General features: G+C 48.5%; 1 protein-coding gene across 2 annotated transcripts in view; it reads left to right on the forward strand.

Moving 5' to 3' along the window:
- ADAMTS4 (ADAM metallopeptidase with thrombospondin type 1 motif 4) overlaps positions 1-11,677 on the forward strand; it is a 15,099-nt gene extending 3,422 nt beyond the window's left edge. The window contains exons 4-9 of one of the 2 annotated variants that reach the window (XM_024929801.4): positions 336-506; positions 1,745-2,031; positions 2,140-2,326; positions 2,578-2,753; positions 3,726-3,901; positions 4,563-11,677. In XM_024929801.4, coding sequence (XP_024785569.1) covers positions 336-506; positions 1,745-2,031; positions 2,140-2,326; positions 2,578-2,753; positions 3,726-3,901; positions 4,563-5,016 — 1,451 coding nt within the window. In that variant the 3' untranslated portion in view covers positions 5,017-11,677. Of the gene's footprint in view, positions 1-335; positions 507-1,744; positions 2,032-2,139; positions 2,327-2,577; positions 2,754-3,725; positions 3,902-4,401 lie in introns of both variants that reach the window. The other variant, XM_003811836.7, reaches the window with a different exon arrangement.
- Positions 11,678-17,039: the final 5,362 nt, after the last annotated feature.

The following is a 17,039-nucleotide window of genomic DNA, read 5'->3' on the forward strand; positions in this document are numbered from 1 at the left end:
AAACTACTGTGAACTCCTCTGTGTGTGTGTGTGTGTCTGTGTGTGTGTATTTGGAGGGGGAGTCAGAGACAATGGGTGGGGTCACAGTTGGGAATGTTGGCTATAAGGAAAAGTGGGTAGGGAGGGACCCTGAGTATATTTGGGGGAAGAGGAGACAGAGAAAGAGACGGGGCTACATACTGGGAGCCCTGAGAGTACCATAAAGGAAAGGACTGGGGGCAGGGTGAGGTGGGTAATGGATCTGATCATCCACAGCTGCAGCCAGATTTATTATGGAGTCCCTCAGGGCATGGGGAAGGGACCCTCAGATCCTATCAGGGCCTTTGCTCCCACAGGTCATGTCTTCAACATGCTCCATGACAACTCCAAGCCATGCATCAGTTTGAATGGGCCTTTGAGCACCTCTCGCCATGTCATGGCCCCTGTGATGGCTCATGTGGATCCTGAGGAGCCCTGGTCCCCCTGCAGTGCCCGCTTCATCACTGACTTCCTGGACAATGGCTATGGTAAGCAGATGGCACTTACCTTTCCCTGGGTAGCACTCAATTCCTGTCCTCCAGGGCACTCTCACTTCTGCTGCATTCTGCATGGACCAAATTGCCTCCCCCAAGTGTGCTTCCTCTGCAGTGTGGGAAGGGGTGAGAAATGCTGCTGTCTTTGTGTAGTTCTCACTTCCTCCCAGAATAAATAGCATAGCTAGAGGAGGCGAATTTTGGCTCAGTAGAATTAGAACTGACTTTCTGAGGGCCAGAACTGTCCACCACTGGAATGGGCTGGCTGTGAAGGAGGTGATTACCTTGTCACGCAGTGAGGTATGCAAGAATAGCAGGATGACTGCCACTAGGCAGAGATGTTGATAAGAAGCAAACTCAAATATTCTATAGTTGGTTAGAATAGGCAGAATTGAGTTCCTATCCTTATTCTGTTTTGTTTTGTTTTGTTTTAAATACAGATGTGGTGTCACTGTGTTGCCTAGGCTGGTCTCGAACTCCTAGGCTCAAGCAATCCTCCCACCTCAGCCTTCCAAAGTGCTGGGATTACAGACATTAAGCCACCATGCCTGGCCTCTTATTCTGTTCTTTAAGCAGGTGTAGATGTGTGACTGTAAGTTACTTCACCTCTCTGTGTTTGTAGTTGATATGTCAGATAAGTATAATAGCGGTACCTATCTCATAGGTATTTGCCATGATTAAATAGTGCTGGTCAAGCATTTAGCCAATGCTCATCTCATAATATGCATCCAATAAACTATAGCTGCCCATTAAAGCCTCTTACAGGGCTAGGCACAGTGGCTTACACCTGTAATCCCAATGCTTTGGGAGGCTAAGGTGGGAGGATTGCTTGAGACCAGGAGTTTGAGATTAGCCTGGACAACATAGCAAGACCTTATCACTACAAAAAATTCCAAAAAATTAGCTGGACATGGCACATGCCTGTAATCCCAGCTACTCAGGAGCCCAAGGCAGGAAGTTTGCTTGAGCCCAGAAGTTTGAGGCTGTAGTGAGCCATGATCATGCCACTGTACTGCAGCCTGAGCGACAGAGCAAGACTCTGTCTCAGAAAAAAAAAAAAAAAGTAAGTAATTAAAATAAAAATTATAAATAACAAAAATTTAAATCCTCTTATAGTCCTAGGATTGTTTTTCTAGGCTCCATCAGGCCCCGGGGAGCCTAAGCTTTCTGCTGGCAATCCTGAATGCTCCCCTCAGCCCGTTGCTGACTTTGTGCCCCAACCCCCTTCCCAGGGCACTGTCTCTTAGACAAACCAGAGGCTCCATTGCATCTGCCTGTGACTTTCCCTGGCAAGGACTATGATGCTGACCGCCAGTGCCAGCTGACCTTCGGGCCCGACTCACGCCATTGTCCACAGCTGCCGCCGCCCTGTGCTGCCCTCTGGTGCTCTGGCCACCTCAATGGCCATGCCATGTGCCAGACCAAACACTCGCCCTGGGCCGATGGCACACCCTGCGGGCCCGCACAGGCCTGCATGGGTGGTCGCTGCCTCCACATGGACCAGCTCCAGGACTTCAATGTGAGATCCTAGGGCAGGGGTGGGGTAAAGGGCCCGGGGGTGTGGGGACTGGCCTTAAGCCCGGGAGAGAGTTCACTTATGCCCCACTTCCATTCTGTGCCTTTGCAGATTCCACAGGCTGGTGGCTGGGGTCCTTGGGGACCATGGGGTGACTGCTCTCGGACCTGTGGGGGTGGTGTCCAGTTCTCCTCCCGAGACTGCACGAGGCCTGTCCCCCGGAATGGTGGCAAGTACTGTGAGGGCCGCCGTACCCGCTTCCGCTCCTGCAACACTGAGGACTGCCCAACTGGCTCAGGTGAGGAGTAGGGGGGATGGGAGCCCTTGGGAGGGGACAGTAGAGCAGGAAGGACTGTCCCTTGAGTGCAAGACCAAGGGGGTGTTGATTCCCCTGCTGCTGTGGGGAGTGCCTTTAACCTCTGGGAATTGTCCTTGGCCGTCTGCAGGGAAGAGCAGAGCTGTGCTGTCTAGAGTTCTCAGGGGTTGGGTGGAGGGATGTGGGGTGATGTGAGGAAGGAAGGAGGGGCTCTGACTGTTTTACCCCTCCAGCCCTGACCTTCCGCGAGGAGCAGTGTGCTGCCTACAACCACCGCACCGACCTCTTCAAGAGCTTCCCAGGGCCCATGGACTGGGTTCCTCGCTACACAGGCGTGGCCCCCCAGGACCAGTGCAAACTCACCTGCCAGGCCCGGGCACTGGGCTACTACTATGTGCTGGAGCCACGGGTGAGGGTCAGGACACTCCCAGGCCCTGTCTATGGTCACACACACCCCCAGTGCTCCCTCTGCTTTCTGATGACAAAGATCACCCAAAGTAACCCTGTTCCTACAGCCACACCAGCCCAGTCCAGGATTCCACTCAGACTTATCTGTACCTGGGTATCAGGAAAACGAGCCCCAGACTCCAGATATGTGGCCAATAGGTCCCTCTAGCCTATCCTATTTCCCGTGGCTTCTTTTCCTCTGACTCCCCATCTTCTAGTGCTGCATTTGGTGAGAATCGAATGTGTGGCCTTTGGGGCAAGTCCTTCACCCCTCTTCCATGGGCTCCTCTGTCAAATTATAGTGGTGGTTTCATTCAGCTCCTGGACAGCCAGTCCCTCAATGGACAGGCCTCCTGGAGATGACTGAAGTCCCTACACTCCCTCTCTGTGATAGGGTGGTGGGTTGAAGGCTGCACAAAGAAAAACAAGCCCCAGCAGCATTTTGCTCCCTTCGCCCCAACCTGAGAATTTCTACAGGCTGGCTGCCCTCTAGCGTCCATTTAGGGACAGTGCCATCAAGGTTTAGGGCTTGGTGCTGGGACCAGACAGACTGCACTTCCCATCTTGGCTCCTCTGCTTGCCATTTGTGTGGCTTTTGGACAGATTCTTTAGCTTTTCTAAACCTCAACGTTCCATCCCTAAAAACCTCAAATAGTGGTGGTGAGATTTACGTTTGTGTTTATAAAACACTTAGCATGCTGCCTGATTCATACTCAGTGCTCTGAAAATGCTGGCTAGATGTTATATGTGATAATAATTATTATTGTTATGATTATCACCCACATGGTGGCTGGCACTCACCCATCTACATCCCCTACTTCATCCAACTTTTCTGACGACATTGCTTCCCTGATGGGACATGGGTCTCGTTTGATTTACCAACCCCTTTTGACTTAGGAGGAACCTTCAGCATTGTTCTTTCTCTTTTCCTCAGGTGGTAGATGGGACCCCCTGTTCCCCGGACAGCTCCTCGGTCTGTGTCCAGGGCCGATGCATCCATGCTGGCTGTGATCGCATCATTGGCTCCAAGAAGAAGTTTGACAAGTGCATGGTGTGCGGAGGGGACGGTTCTGGTTGCAGCAAGCAGTCAGGCTCCTTCAGGAAATTCAGGTTCTTTCACCATCATTCCTCCCTCTACCTTCCTGGACATTCTGGGTCCTTGTGATGCAGAGGGGAACTCAGCACTGTTTCCACTCTCAAAGAGCTCACAGTCTAGCGGGAGATAGACGAGTAGGCAGCTGCAGTGCGGTTTCCCATGTATTCATCCGAAGTCGCAACAGGGTGTTGTGAGTGCCCTTGTGGGCATCAGGGAAGGCTTCCTTGGAGGTGACCTCTGAGCTGAGTCTCAGAAGGAGGGTAGGAATTAGACAGGTACCAAGGAAGTGGGGCTTGGAAGGGCAACTCAATAAGGGGGCAGTGGGTGTAAAGGTCCAGAGATAAGAGGCAGTAGGGCACATGTGCATGTAGCTCTGATCCAGACGGAACAGCTCACATAGGATTGGGTGACAGCCATCTACACACATGTACACACATACAGTCACATAAGCACAGCTCAGAAGGCTGAGGGGATTCAGGTGATCCTGAGCTCCCCATCTACTCCTTCCACACAGGTACGGATACAACGATGTGGTCACTATCCCCGCGGGGGCCACCCACATTCTTGTGCGGCAGCAGGGAAACCCTGGCCACCGGAGCATCTACTTGGCCCTGAAGCTGCCAGATGGCTCCTATGCCCTCAATGGTGAATACACGCTGATGCCCTCCCCCACAGATGTGGTACTGCCTGGGGCAGTCAGCTTGCGCTACAGCGGGGCCACTGCAGCCTCAGAGACACTGTCAGGCCACGGGCCACTGGCCCAGCCTTTGACACTGCAAGTCCTAGTGGCTGGCAACCCCCAGGACGCACGCCTCCGATACAGCTTCTTCGTGCCCCGGCCGACCCCTTCAACGCCACGCCCCACTCCCCAGGACTGGCTGCACCGAAGAGCACAGATTCTGGAGATCCTTCGGCGGCGCCCCTGGGCGGGCAGGAAATAACCTCACTATCCCGGCTGCCCTTTCTGGGCACCGGGGCCTCGGACTTAGCTGGGAGAAAGAGAGAGCTTCTGTTGCTGCCTCATGCTAAGACTCAGTGGGGAGGGGCTGTGGGCGTGAGACCTGCCCCTCCTCTCTGCCCTAATGCGCAGGCTGGCCCTGCCCTGGTTTCCTGCCCTGGGAGGCAGTGATGGGTTAGTGGATGGAAGGGGCTGACAGACAGCCCTCCATCTAAACTGCCCCCTCTGCCCTGCGGGTCACAGGAGGGAGGGGGAAGGCAGGGTGGGCCTGGGCCCCAGTTGTATTTATTTAGTATTTATTCACTTTTATTTAGCACCAGGGAAGGGGACAAGGACTAGGGTCCTGGGGAACCTGACCCCTGACCCCTCATAGCCCTCACCCTGGGGCTAGGAAATCCAGGGTGGTGGTGATAGGTATAAGTGGTGTGTGTATGCGTGTGTGTGTGTGTGAAAATGTGTGTGTGCTTATGTATGAGGTACAACCTGTTCTGCTTTCCTCTTCCTGAATTTTATTTTTTGGGAAAAGAAAAGTCAAGGGTAGGGTGGGCCTTCAGGGAGTGAGGGATTATCTTTTTTTCTTTCTTTCTTTCTTTCTTTTTTTTTTTTTTTTTGAGACAGAATCTCGCTCTGTCGCCCAGGCTGGAGTGCAATGGCACAATCTCGGCTCACTGCGTCCTCCGCCTCCCGGGTTCAAGTGATTCTCATGCCTCAGCCTCCTGAGTAGCTGGGATTACAGGCTCCTGCCACCACGCCCGGCTAATTTTTGTTTTGTTTTGTTTGGAGACAGAGTCTCGCTGTTGTCACCAGGGCTGGAATGATTTCAGCTCACTGCAACCTTCGCCACCTGGGTTCCAGCAATTCTCCTGCCTCAGCCTCCCGAGTAGCTGAGATTATAGGCACCTACCACCACGCCCGGCTAATTTTTGTATTTTTAGTAGAGACGGGGTTTCACCATGTTGGCCAGGCTGGTCTCGAACTCCTGACCTCAGGTGATCCACTCGCCTTCATCTCCCAAAGTGCTGGGATTACAGGCGTGAGCCACCGCGCCTGGCCACGCCCAACTAATTTTTGTATTTTTAGTAGAGACAGGGTTTCACCATGTTGGCCAGGCTGCTCTTGAACTCCTGACCTCAGGTAATCGACCTGCCTCGGCCTCCCAAAGTGCTGGGATTACAGGTGTGAGCCACCACGCCCAGTACATATTTTTTAAATTGAATTCTGCTATTTATGTGATCCTTTTGGAGTCAGACAGATGTGGTTGCATCCTAACTCCATGTCTCTGAGCATTAGATTTCTCATTTGCCAATAATAATACCTCCCTTAGAAGTTTGTTGTGAGGATTAAATAATGTAAATAAAGAACTAGCATAACGCTCAGCATCTAGTAAGTGCTCAACAAATAGCAGCTGCTGTTACTTACTGTTATCAAATTTCTGTCCACATCCACTCTCCATATGCACTTGAAGGTGGCAAAGATCCACAACCATGGTGCCTGCCTTTATCCTCAGGGTCCGTTCCTTTGGTTGGCAGACCCCTATCCTGGGTTCTGAGGGACCAACAGAGAAAGGAAAATTCCATCCCTCACCTCTGGAGGTTCCCAATCACAGGAAGGAAACATAGTAAGCACGTGGCTACAAATACAATTGACAAGAACATGAAGGTGCAGGATAACAAGAACAAATAACAAGAACAACTGTATCAACACAAATGAGTGCTTAGTAATAAGGGCGATAGTTGAGGGGTCTGGGTTTCACAACAGTAGAAAGAGCACTGGAGTGGGAGCCAGCGGGTCTGGATTCGATTTGGGGCTCGGCGTCTTATTAGCTGGGTGGTGTTGGGTAAGTCACTGATGCTGAGCCTTAGATTGCTCATATGGGACTAACAGTATCTACTCCCACAGAGTTGTTCTGGGAACAAATGCTAGAATATTTTCAAAACAGTAAAGGTTATAGTCATGGCCATGTGAGAGGTTACCCCTGTGACTACCTGAAGATGGAACGGAGTCTCCAGAATCTGCCAGTGTAAACCCAGCAGAATGCCTAGAAGATGTGAGATTAGAATAAAATTTCATAAAACAAAAATAATCGGGCACGGTGGCTCATGCCTGTAATCCCAGCACTTTGGGAGGCCGAGATGGGCGGATCACGAGGTCAGGAGATTGAGACCGACCATCCTGGCTACCACAGTGAAACCCCGTGTCTACTAAAAATACAAAAAAAAAATATATATATATATATATATTAGCCGGGCATGGTGACAGGTGCCTATAGTCCCAGCTACTTGGGAGACTGAGGCAGGAGAATGACTTGCACCCGGGAGGCAGAGCTTACAGTGAGTCAAGATTGCGCCACTGCACTCCAGCCTGGGAGACAGAGTGAGACTCGTCTCGATACAAAAACAAAAACAAAAACAGGATATGGTTTGGCAGGAAATAGGCAAGAAGGCAAAAAGAATAACCTGGAAAAGGATCTGAGGTAAGGGAGCCAGGTGCCCCAAAATGGCAGAATACCTGATGCCTGAGGAGAGGGAGGGAATAAAACATCTGCATTTTCCCCTCTGGGCAAGGCGCCTTTGCTTGAGAAAGAATTTTGGGCTGGATGAGATGGCTCACACCTGTAATCCCAGTACTTTGGCAGGAGGATTGCTTGAGGCCAGGAGGTTGGGACCAACCTGGGCAACATAGAAAGATTCCATCTCTACCAAAAAAAAAAAAAAGATTGAAAAATTAGCCGGGCGTGGTGGCACCTGTAGTCCCAGCTACTTGGGAGGCTAAAATAGGAGGACTGCTTGAGCCCACGATTTCGAGGCTATGGTGAGCTACGATCATGCCACTATACTCCAGCCTGGGTGAGAGACCAAAACACCAACTCAAAAAAAAAAAAAAAAAAAAAAAAAGGGCCAGGCATGGTGGCTCACACCTGTAATCTCAGCACTTTGGGAGGCTGAGGTTCAAAACCAGCCAGGCCAACATGGTGAAACCCCATCTCTACTAAAAAAAAATACAAAAAATTAGCCAGGTGTGGTGGCAAGCGCGTATAGTCCCAGCTACTCATGAGGCTGAGGCAGGAGGATCGCTTGAACCTGGGAGGTGGAGGTTGCAGTGAGCCGAAATTGCACCACTGCACTCCAGTCTGGGCGATAGAGTGAGACTCCATCTCAAAAAAAAAAAAAAAAAAAAAAAGAACTTGGGCAGTCCTCTATGTGTCATGGATGGAACAGGGATGGGCAAGGGTGGTAGGTAGACCCTGCAAGAATTTGGAGTTTTGAGAGGCAGACGCAGGACTGCTAGGGATTGGGGAAGGTACTGGATGTGGGGTTGTGGGAGAAACTATAGGTAAAGAAGACCCTGAGGTTGAGGTGGAAGAGTGAAGAATGGGGGAACCAAAGGCACTTCACTCTGCCATAGCAGCCCCTAGCTGGGATGCCAAATACTGCTTGGAATGTGAAGCTGGGACTATGGGGTTGAGGCAGGCCGCGGAGGTTGTAGTGGTTATATGTGCTATGCTTACTGGATCTGGGCTTTGCTAATCAAGTTCTGTACCAGGCAGTGCCTTATACAGCACCCTGTACTCTACACCAGCCAGCACAGCGCCTGCTTCCTCTGCAGCAATGAGAAAAGACTGCCCACACTCTCTTCTCTCCAGTAAACACAGTTCTCCCTGCTAGGATTGGCCCCCTGGCCCTTCCTGTGGTCCTCCTACTAACCAGGCTGAAGAAGATGGAGACAAGACAATAGTGATCTTTACTCGTTTCATCTAGTTTGCAAAATGAGACCACAGATAGTATGTTTATGGACCTTGATACTATGAGTTGATGGTACAATGAGCAAAGTTCTGTGATAAGTAGATGTAAAGTACAAATACAAACAATATATACGACTGTCCTAAAGGGGTTCACACTGCATTCTGGGCAGGGGAGGTTGTATACTGCTCCCACTCCACCTTCCCCGCAAACAGAAGCAATGGGACAGTAAAAGGGACTAGAAGATAAGAGCCTAATGAGCCCTGAACTGAATGGACTATGAGAGTTATGGAGGGCTACCTTGGGCTGGGCCCTGGAGAACAGGTCATCATGATAGCCCTTCTCACTTTCCTTTAATGTTCATGGAGATACACTTTTTTTTTTGAGATAGGGTCTCCCTTTGTTGACCAGGCGGGAGTACAGTGGTGTGATCTTGGCTCACTGCAGCCTTGAACTCTCAGGCTCAAGCAACCCTCCCACCTCAACCTCCTGAGTACCTAGGACTACAGGCACGAGCTACCACACCCAGCTAATTTACTTTTTTTTTTTTGGTTGAGACGAGGTCTTATCATATTGCCCAGGCTGGTCTTGAACTCCTGGCCTCAAGGGATCTTCCCACCTCGATCTCCCAAAGTGTTGGGATGACCAGTGTGAACCACCATGCCTGGCCTTTTCTTTTGAGACAGTCTCGCTCTGTGGCTCAGGTTGGAGTGCAGTGGCACCATCATAACTTACTACAGCCTTGAACTCCTGGGCTCGAGTAATCCTCCCACCTCAGCCTCCTGAGTAGCTTGGACTACAGGTGTAGATTCACTTTTAAATCACTTTTCTGCCTGTTATTTTAAGAGAAAGCCCTTCGCTCACCAAGTAGGGTTCTCACTGGCATAAGTAAGTTTTTCTGAAAATGAGACTGAGCTTAGGGGCCACCTCTGTGATTGGGTAAGTAAGCAGGAGCTAGAGTGAAAGAGGGGCAGAGAGAGCTAGCTCATCGAAGAGAAGTGATGGGCATCTCAGCCCTCAATCCCAGGCAAGGCCTGACCCTTTTCTGGAACGGTCTCTGCCTTACCACACCTCCAAGACCCAGATTGTAGGTAGGCTTTACCTAATAGGAGTCCAACAAGTTCTTGCTAGGGATGGGGTTGTGGGGGGGCACATATCTCCCTGTAAGAGCCACAGTGAGCTCTGTTTCCCATCTGCCTACTTATTGCCCTCATGGGCCTGAGCTGGGGTGTAGATATATAAGGAGGAACAGAAACAGTAATAACAGGAAGTAAGGAGGCACTGAAACAATTCAAGTATCTGGTCCTGGAGATGAAAAGAGGAAATGGAAAAAGAAAAGGCATTGAATGACAAGGGATTAGAACCCTGTCCCTAGAGAAGTTCAAGAAGAGTTTGGACAACCATTTTATGAGATGGCAAGTGTTGTGCATGAGTATGTGTTTGAGGTGGGGGAGGAAGTTGAAGCAATAAGTTGGGCCAATTTCCTAAAGTCCCTTCTGCCCCTGAGATTCTCTGCTTCTGTGGTTCAAACAGAGGAAATCTGGACATTTGTCCAGCCACTATTTTTGTAATGGAGGTGGGACAGCCAGGGTTCCTGGAGGGTGCTGTGGAATCGGCATTTACACTTCTATTCCATCTCTAGTTTCATTTCTGTAATCTTCATACAGTATTACAGTATTTTGTTTTCTAAAATACCAGATTGGCAGTAAGTGACAAAACTAGCATCTCATTGGTCAGGTCTTGTGGGGGAGGAAGGGAGAAGAAAGTGGATTTCAATGTATTAACATTTTATTGGCTGAGAGGATGTTTGTGAACCAATTGAGTACCTTCCCCATTGACTGTTGCTGGGGCCAAGCCAAAATCATTGGCACCACGAGAAACCAGATGACAGCTGGAGGAAACCACGAGTGCTAAAAATGCTCAGAAAGAGGGGGGTCAGGGAAGGCGGGGGAGCAACAACACTGAACAACTTCCCCAGGCAGGATCTTACATGGGGACAGACCCAGGGTACTTAAGTAGCATTAGGAAGGAAAGGGAGGGGAGGAAGTAGATTAAGTATCCCTCACAGTCTTGGGACAACAAACAGGCACCATACACCCACACCAACAGTGACACATTGACATACACACATCCAACTTCACAGAGACACACTAGCACATTCTCTCTTTTTTTTTTTAATTTATTTTATTATTATTATACTTTAAGTTTTAGGGTACATGTGCACAATGTGCAGGTTAGTTACATATGTATACATGTGCCATGCTGGTGTGCTGCACCCATTAACTCGTCATTTAGCATTAGGTATATCTCCTAATGCTATCCCTCCCCCCTCCTCCCCCGCCTTTCTTTTTCTTCTTTTTTTTCTTTTTTTAAGACAGATTCTCATTCTGTCACCCAGGCTAGAGTGCAATGGCGTGATCTCGGCTCACTGCAACCTCCACCTCCCAGGTTCAAGTGATTCTCCTGCCTCAGCCTGCCAAGTAGCTGGGATTACAGGTATGCACCACCATGCCCGGCTAATTTTTTGTATTTTTAGTATAGAGACGGGGTTTTCCATGTTGCCCAGGCTGGTCTTGAACTCCCGGGCTCAAGTGATCTGCCTGCCTCGGCCTCCCAAAGTGCTGGGATTACAGGTGTGAGCCAGGGTGCCTGGCCAACACATTCTGTAGATAATATAGATGCAAATAAGTAGTAGGGAGTGGAAAATGTAAGAATTTTCACCTGAAAATGGATCTGAAGAGTAAAAGATATTAATTGACCTAATCGTGCATTGAGAATTGACTGTTTATCCCATTTATTTGTTCAATAAATAAGCCAATGGGTTGTAAACATTGTAAACATTCCACAGCATGTGGAAAGGACATGGATTTTTGGAGTCAAATTGAATCTAAGCCTTGCTACTTACTTACATGTAATGATGCAACCTTAATTACTTGATCTCTGTAAACCTCAGTTTCCTTACCTACAAAATGTTTGTACTATTACCTGCCTTATAGAGAGGTCCAGACTTAATAATATGATGATGTAAATGTTTGGCACTGTGTCTGGCTTTTAGTAAGTGGTCAATAAAGGCCAGTTCTCCTTTCCTTATATCTCTTCCTTTGTCTGCTCCCTGACTTCTAACCCCTGCATTCACGTGAGAAAACAGTTATATCAAGGAACTGTCTAGGTCAGATCTAAGGGCCATTTTGTAAATTTGTGCAAAAAGTTCTGGCTTACATTGAAGGGATGATAAAAGGAAAGACATGGTCCTAATCCTCAGAGTTCACAATCTGGTGGCTGAGACAGTCAAGTAGGACAAAAATTTCAGACTTCTGTGATAGGTGCCATGATCAAGGAGGGGCACCTAGCACAGAATATGAGGCCACAGAAGTGTTTCTGGAGGAGGTGCCTGTCTCTCCTTCTAGAAGTGAGCAGTAAGGCTGGGCACAGTGACCCATACCTGTAGTCCCAGTACTTTGGGAGGCCAAGGTGGGAGGATCACTTGAGGCCAAAAGTTCAAGACCAGCCTGGGGGACATGATGAAACCTGGTCTCTACAAAAAATACAAAAAAAGGCAGGGTGCAGTGGCTCATGCCTGTAATCCCAGCACTTTGGGAGGCCGAGGCGGGTGGATCATGAGGTCAGAGTTCAAGATCAGCCTGGTTTGGGAATCTGGTCTCTGGTTCGAGACCAGACCAGGAGTTTGAGACCAGCCTAGTAGATAGAAGATGAAACCCCATAGCTACTAAAAATACAAAATTTAGCCAGCACGGTGGTGGGCGCGCCTGTAATCCCAGCTACTTGGGAGGCTGAGGCAGAAGAATTGCTTGAACCTGGGAGGCAGAGGTGGCAGTGAGCCAAGATCATGCCACTGCACTCTAGCCTGGGCATCAGAGCAAGACTCCATCTCAAAAAAAAAAAAAAAAAAAAAATTAGCCAGGTGTGCTTGTGCACGCCTGTAGTCCTAGCTACTCAGGGAATGGGGCGGGGGCTGAGGTGGGAGGATCACTTGAACTCAGGAGGTGGAGGCTGCAGTGAGCTGTGATTGTGCCACTGCACTCCAGCCTGGGTGACAGAATGAGAACTTGTTTCCAAAAAAAAAAAAAAGAAAGCTGTAAGACTGCAGGGAACCCATGGATGGTGGGAGGGTGTCAGGGGGGCATGATTTCTGTTTGCTAGGTCAGGTTCAGGTTCTTCTATGTTATACAAACCAAAGTGAGGTAAAGAGGTAAAGAGAACAAACCAGAAAACCAGAAACTGGAGGATAATATGGTAAGAGAAAGAGCTGAGTGGGAGAGAGATCTGGAACAACAGTGTGGGCTGAGGGGAGTTGGAAGGGATAGTTTTGGGAAGAAATAACATCCAAGTAGAAAATGTTGAATGGAAGAGGGAGAGGAATATTTTTTTTTTTTGCAACAGAGTCTCACTCTGTTTTCCAGTCTGGAGTGCAGTGGCGCCATCTCCACCTCCCAGGTTTAAGCAATTCTCTTGTCTCAGCCTCCCGAGTAGCTGGAATTACAAGTGTGTGCTGCCACACCCGGCTAATTTTTGTATTTTTAGTAGAGACAGGGTTTCACCATGTTGGTCAGGCTGGTCTCGAACTCCTGACCTCAGGTGATCCACCTGCCTCGGCCTCCCAAAGCGCTGGGATTACAGGCATGAGTCTCTGCGCTCAGCCGAGACAGAGGATTTTAAAGACATTGGGCTGTCCATTAAAATGTGCTCCTAATCCACTGCCCCTTTCCCCTGTCTCTGATATTTCCTTGAGAAATTAAGTAGAGATTTAAATTAGTTTTTGATTACTAAACTGGGTTTCTTCTATTGTATTATGTGCCATGACTGGGCCAGTGTGGGCCCCAGGATTTATTCAGAATATAGAAAGACAGGATGTTGTGGTGGAAACCAGCATGTTAAAATTTAAGTTTTCAGAAACATAACAGTTCTAGGTGATGACTAAGTCCAGGGTGTGGCCAGGGTGAGACAGAGCAGAAGGGAAGGTTCTTGAAAACAGGGAGCTTACAAATTAATGTAAGGGAATGGCCAGAAGATAGTAGATAGGCCTTTGTGGTGGCTCACAGGAGGCTCACTTAAGGCCAGGAATTCAAGACCAGCCTGGGCAACAGAGTGAGACTCCGTCTCCACAAAAAACTAAATTAGCTAGGTACACACCTGTAGTCCTAGCTACTTGAGAGGTTGAGGCAGGAGGATCACCTTAACCCAGGAGTTCAAGGCTGCAGTGGGCCATAATCATGCCATTGCACTCCAGCCTGGGTGACAGAGTGAGTCTCTGACTCTAAAAAAGAAGATGGTTAGATACAGAAGGAGATAGAAAGTGAAGGCTGGGCGCAGTGGCTCAAGCCTGTAATCCCACCACTTTGGGAGGCCGAGGTGGGCAGATCACCTGAGGTTAGCAGTTTGAGACCACCCTGACCAACATGGAGAAACCCCGTCTCTACTAAAAATACAAAATTAGCCGGGCGTGGTAGCACATGCCTGTAATCCCAGCTACTTGGGAGGCTGAGGCAGGAGAGTCACTTGAACCCAGGAGGCGGAGGTTGCGGTGAGCTGCAGATCATGCTGTTGCACTCCAGCCTGGGCAACAAGAGAGAAACTCCATCCCAAAAAAAAAAAAAGAAAGTGAGGGTCAGTCCTGTAAGACAGAACGCGATGGAGGAGCAGAGGCTCAAAGGAAGGGTCCTCTGGGAGAACCACATTTTCTCTCTTTCTCTCTTTCTTTCTTCTTTGAGACAGGATCTGGCTCTATCACTCAGGCTGGAGTAGTGCAGTGGTGCAATCAGCTCACTGCAGCCTTGAACTCCTGGGTTCAAGTGATCCTCCCACCTCAGCCCCGTGAGTAGCTGGAACTACAGCTGTGAGCCACCATGCCCAGCTAATTTTTGTATTTTTCTTGGAAGGGAATTTTGCCATATCGCCCAGGCTGATCTTAAACTCCTGAACTCAACTGATCCACCTAACTGGGCCTCCCAAAGTGTTGGGATTACAGGCGTGAGCCATGATGCCAGGCCAAGAACCACATTTCAATGATCTGTTTAAGTCTGTCTTTTCCACTACACAGTGATATTCTTAAAAAATCAAGGCTTTTTGAGTTATACTATATCAGAAGCTAAAAATAATAATAAAAAAATAAAACAAACAAAAAATCAAGTTTGGGAGGCCACAGCGGGAGGATCACTTCAACCCAGGAGTTTGAGACCAGCCTGGGCAACATAGTGAGACTGTCTCTTCAAAAAAAAAAAATTATAATAAAAAAAATCAAGGCTTTGTCTTGGCTTCTATTTGTGCTCAAAAGTTTTCCATAGTTCTAATGATCACAAAACCCCTTAAGGCTAGAGTTCATTTTACAGATGAAATCCAGAGTGTATTGCTCAGTACACAGCCAATGGGTTTCAAAGTTGGTATTGTATTTAAACCCAGCATTATCTCATTTTGAGCCTTCACAGGCACCTCAAACTCATTATGTCTAAAGTTTGTCATCTCTACCCCTTCCCCAAAATGTGCTTCTTCCTAAGTTTTGTTTCTCATTAAATGGCACCACCCAGTGGTCCAAATTAGAAATCTGGGTGTCCTCTTGGAGTCCAATTCCCTAACTTGGCACATCCAGTCAATCTTCAAGTCCTGTTTGCCTCCTGAAAGTTCCCAAAGTTACTTTCTTCCCTCCAGTCCCACGGGTATTACCTATTCTGCATGAGCTTCATCTTATTCCTGGATTTCTGCAGTAACTTTCTAAATAGGCTCCCTGCCTCCGGTCTTGACTACTTCAATTAGTGCTCCACATTTCCTAAAGTTCTGATCATAGCACTCTCTATTTACAGCACTTTAATGCCTTCTTCTTGCCCTCTGGATAAGACCCAAACTCTTTTAGCATGGTTTGTGGAGTCCTTCATTATTTGGCATTTGTTTACCTCTCCAGTCTCATATCTCAACATTCCCTTCACTCTACTGTCCAGCCTTGCGGGCCCAGTTTTAATTTCCCAAACTCCCTAATTTCTTCCTCATTTCCAGAATTTTGCACTTATGGTTTCCTCTGCTTGGAACACTATTCATCTGTTAAAAGTTAATTTTCTAGCTGGGTGTGGTGGCGCATGCCTGTAATCCCAGCTACTCGGGAGGCTGAGGCAGGAGAATTGGCTGAACCCAGGAGGCGGAGGTTGCGGTGAGCCAAGATGGTGCCATTGCACTCCAGCCTGGGCAACAAGAGCAAAACTCTGTCTCAAAAAAAAAAAAAAAAAGGTAATTTTCAGAAGAAGGTAAAATTATGACCCTTAAACTGTTGAAGAAAAAATTATTCTGACACTTGTTAAAACAGTAAGGAAGACTATTGCGATAGTCAATGAGCAGAATCAGAGTCAGTGGATGGAAGGAAAATTACATTAAGGCTAGGAGGATTCTTGCTAAACTGACCTAACAGGATCTTTCCTGAAGGCAGGTGAGGGTGATCAGATAGATCAGCTATCAAGGGTGGAGAAGCGGGCAGGGAATTATCCCTAAACTGACTTGGCAGGATTCTTGCTATAACTGGCTAGGCAGGCCCAAGACAGCACATAAGGACAAGACCTAGCCAAAAAGAGGCCTTAGAGGAGCCTGTTGAAAGTTTGGTTAAGGAGATGGTCTTTGTCAATACCAACATAAAAATGAACACATAGGCCGGGTGCAGTGGCTCATGCCTATAATCCCAGCACTTTGGGAGGCTAAGGTAGGTGGATCATGAGGTCAGGAGTTCAAGACCAGCCTGGCCAAGATGGTGAAATCCCGTCTCCACTAAAATACAAAAATTAGCCGGGTTTGGTGGCGGGAGCCTGTAATCCCAACTACTCGGTAGGCTGAGGCAGGAGAATCGCTTGAATCCGGGAGGCGGAGGTTGCAGTGAGCTCAGATCGCACCACTGCACTCTAGCCTGGGTGACAGAGCAAGACTCCGACTCAAAAAAAAAAAAAATTCTCCTTGAAGACTGGGTATTTGGGAAAAAAAAAAAAAAAAAGGAAAGGAAAGGAAAAAAAAGAAGGAAGGGAAGGGACGGAGGGAGGGAGGAAGGAGGGAGGGAAGGAAGGAAGGAAGGAAGGAAGGAAAAAGAGAAATAAAATTAAGAGGCCTGATGCTGTGGCTGACGCCTGTAATCCCAGCGCTTTGGGAAGCCAAGGTGGGCAGATAGTTTGAGCCCAGGAGTTGGAGACCAACCTGGACAACATGGTAAAACTCTGTGTCTTCAAAAAATACAATTAGCTGGATGTGCTGTTGTCCCAGCTACTCAGCTACTCGCGGGTCTGAGGTGGGAGGATCCCTTGAGCCTAGGAGGTTGAGGCTGCAGTGAGCTGTGATCTTGCCACTGCACTCCAGCCTGGGTGACAGAGTGAGACCCTGTCACAAATTTTTAAATTAAAAAAAAAAAAGTAAAGAAAAAGGCCGGGCGTGGTGGCTCACACCTGTAATCCCAGCACTTTGGGAGGCCGAGGC

This window comes from Pan paniscus, chromosome 1 (genome assembly GCF_029289425.2).
Source record: "Pan paniscus chromosome 1, NHGRI_mPanPan1-v2.0_pri, whole genome shotgun sequence".
In the NCBI taxonomy this organism is placed as follows: Eukaryota; Metazoa; Chordata; class Mammalia; order Primates; family Hominidae; genus Pan; species Pan paniscus.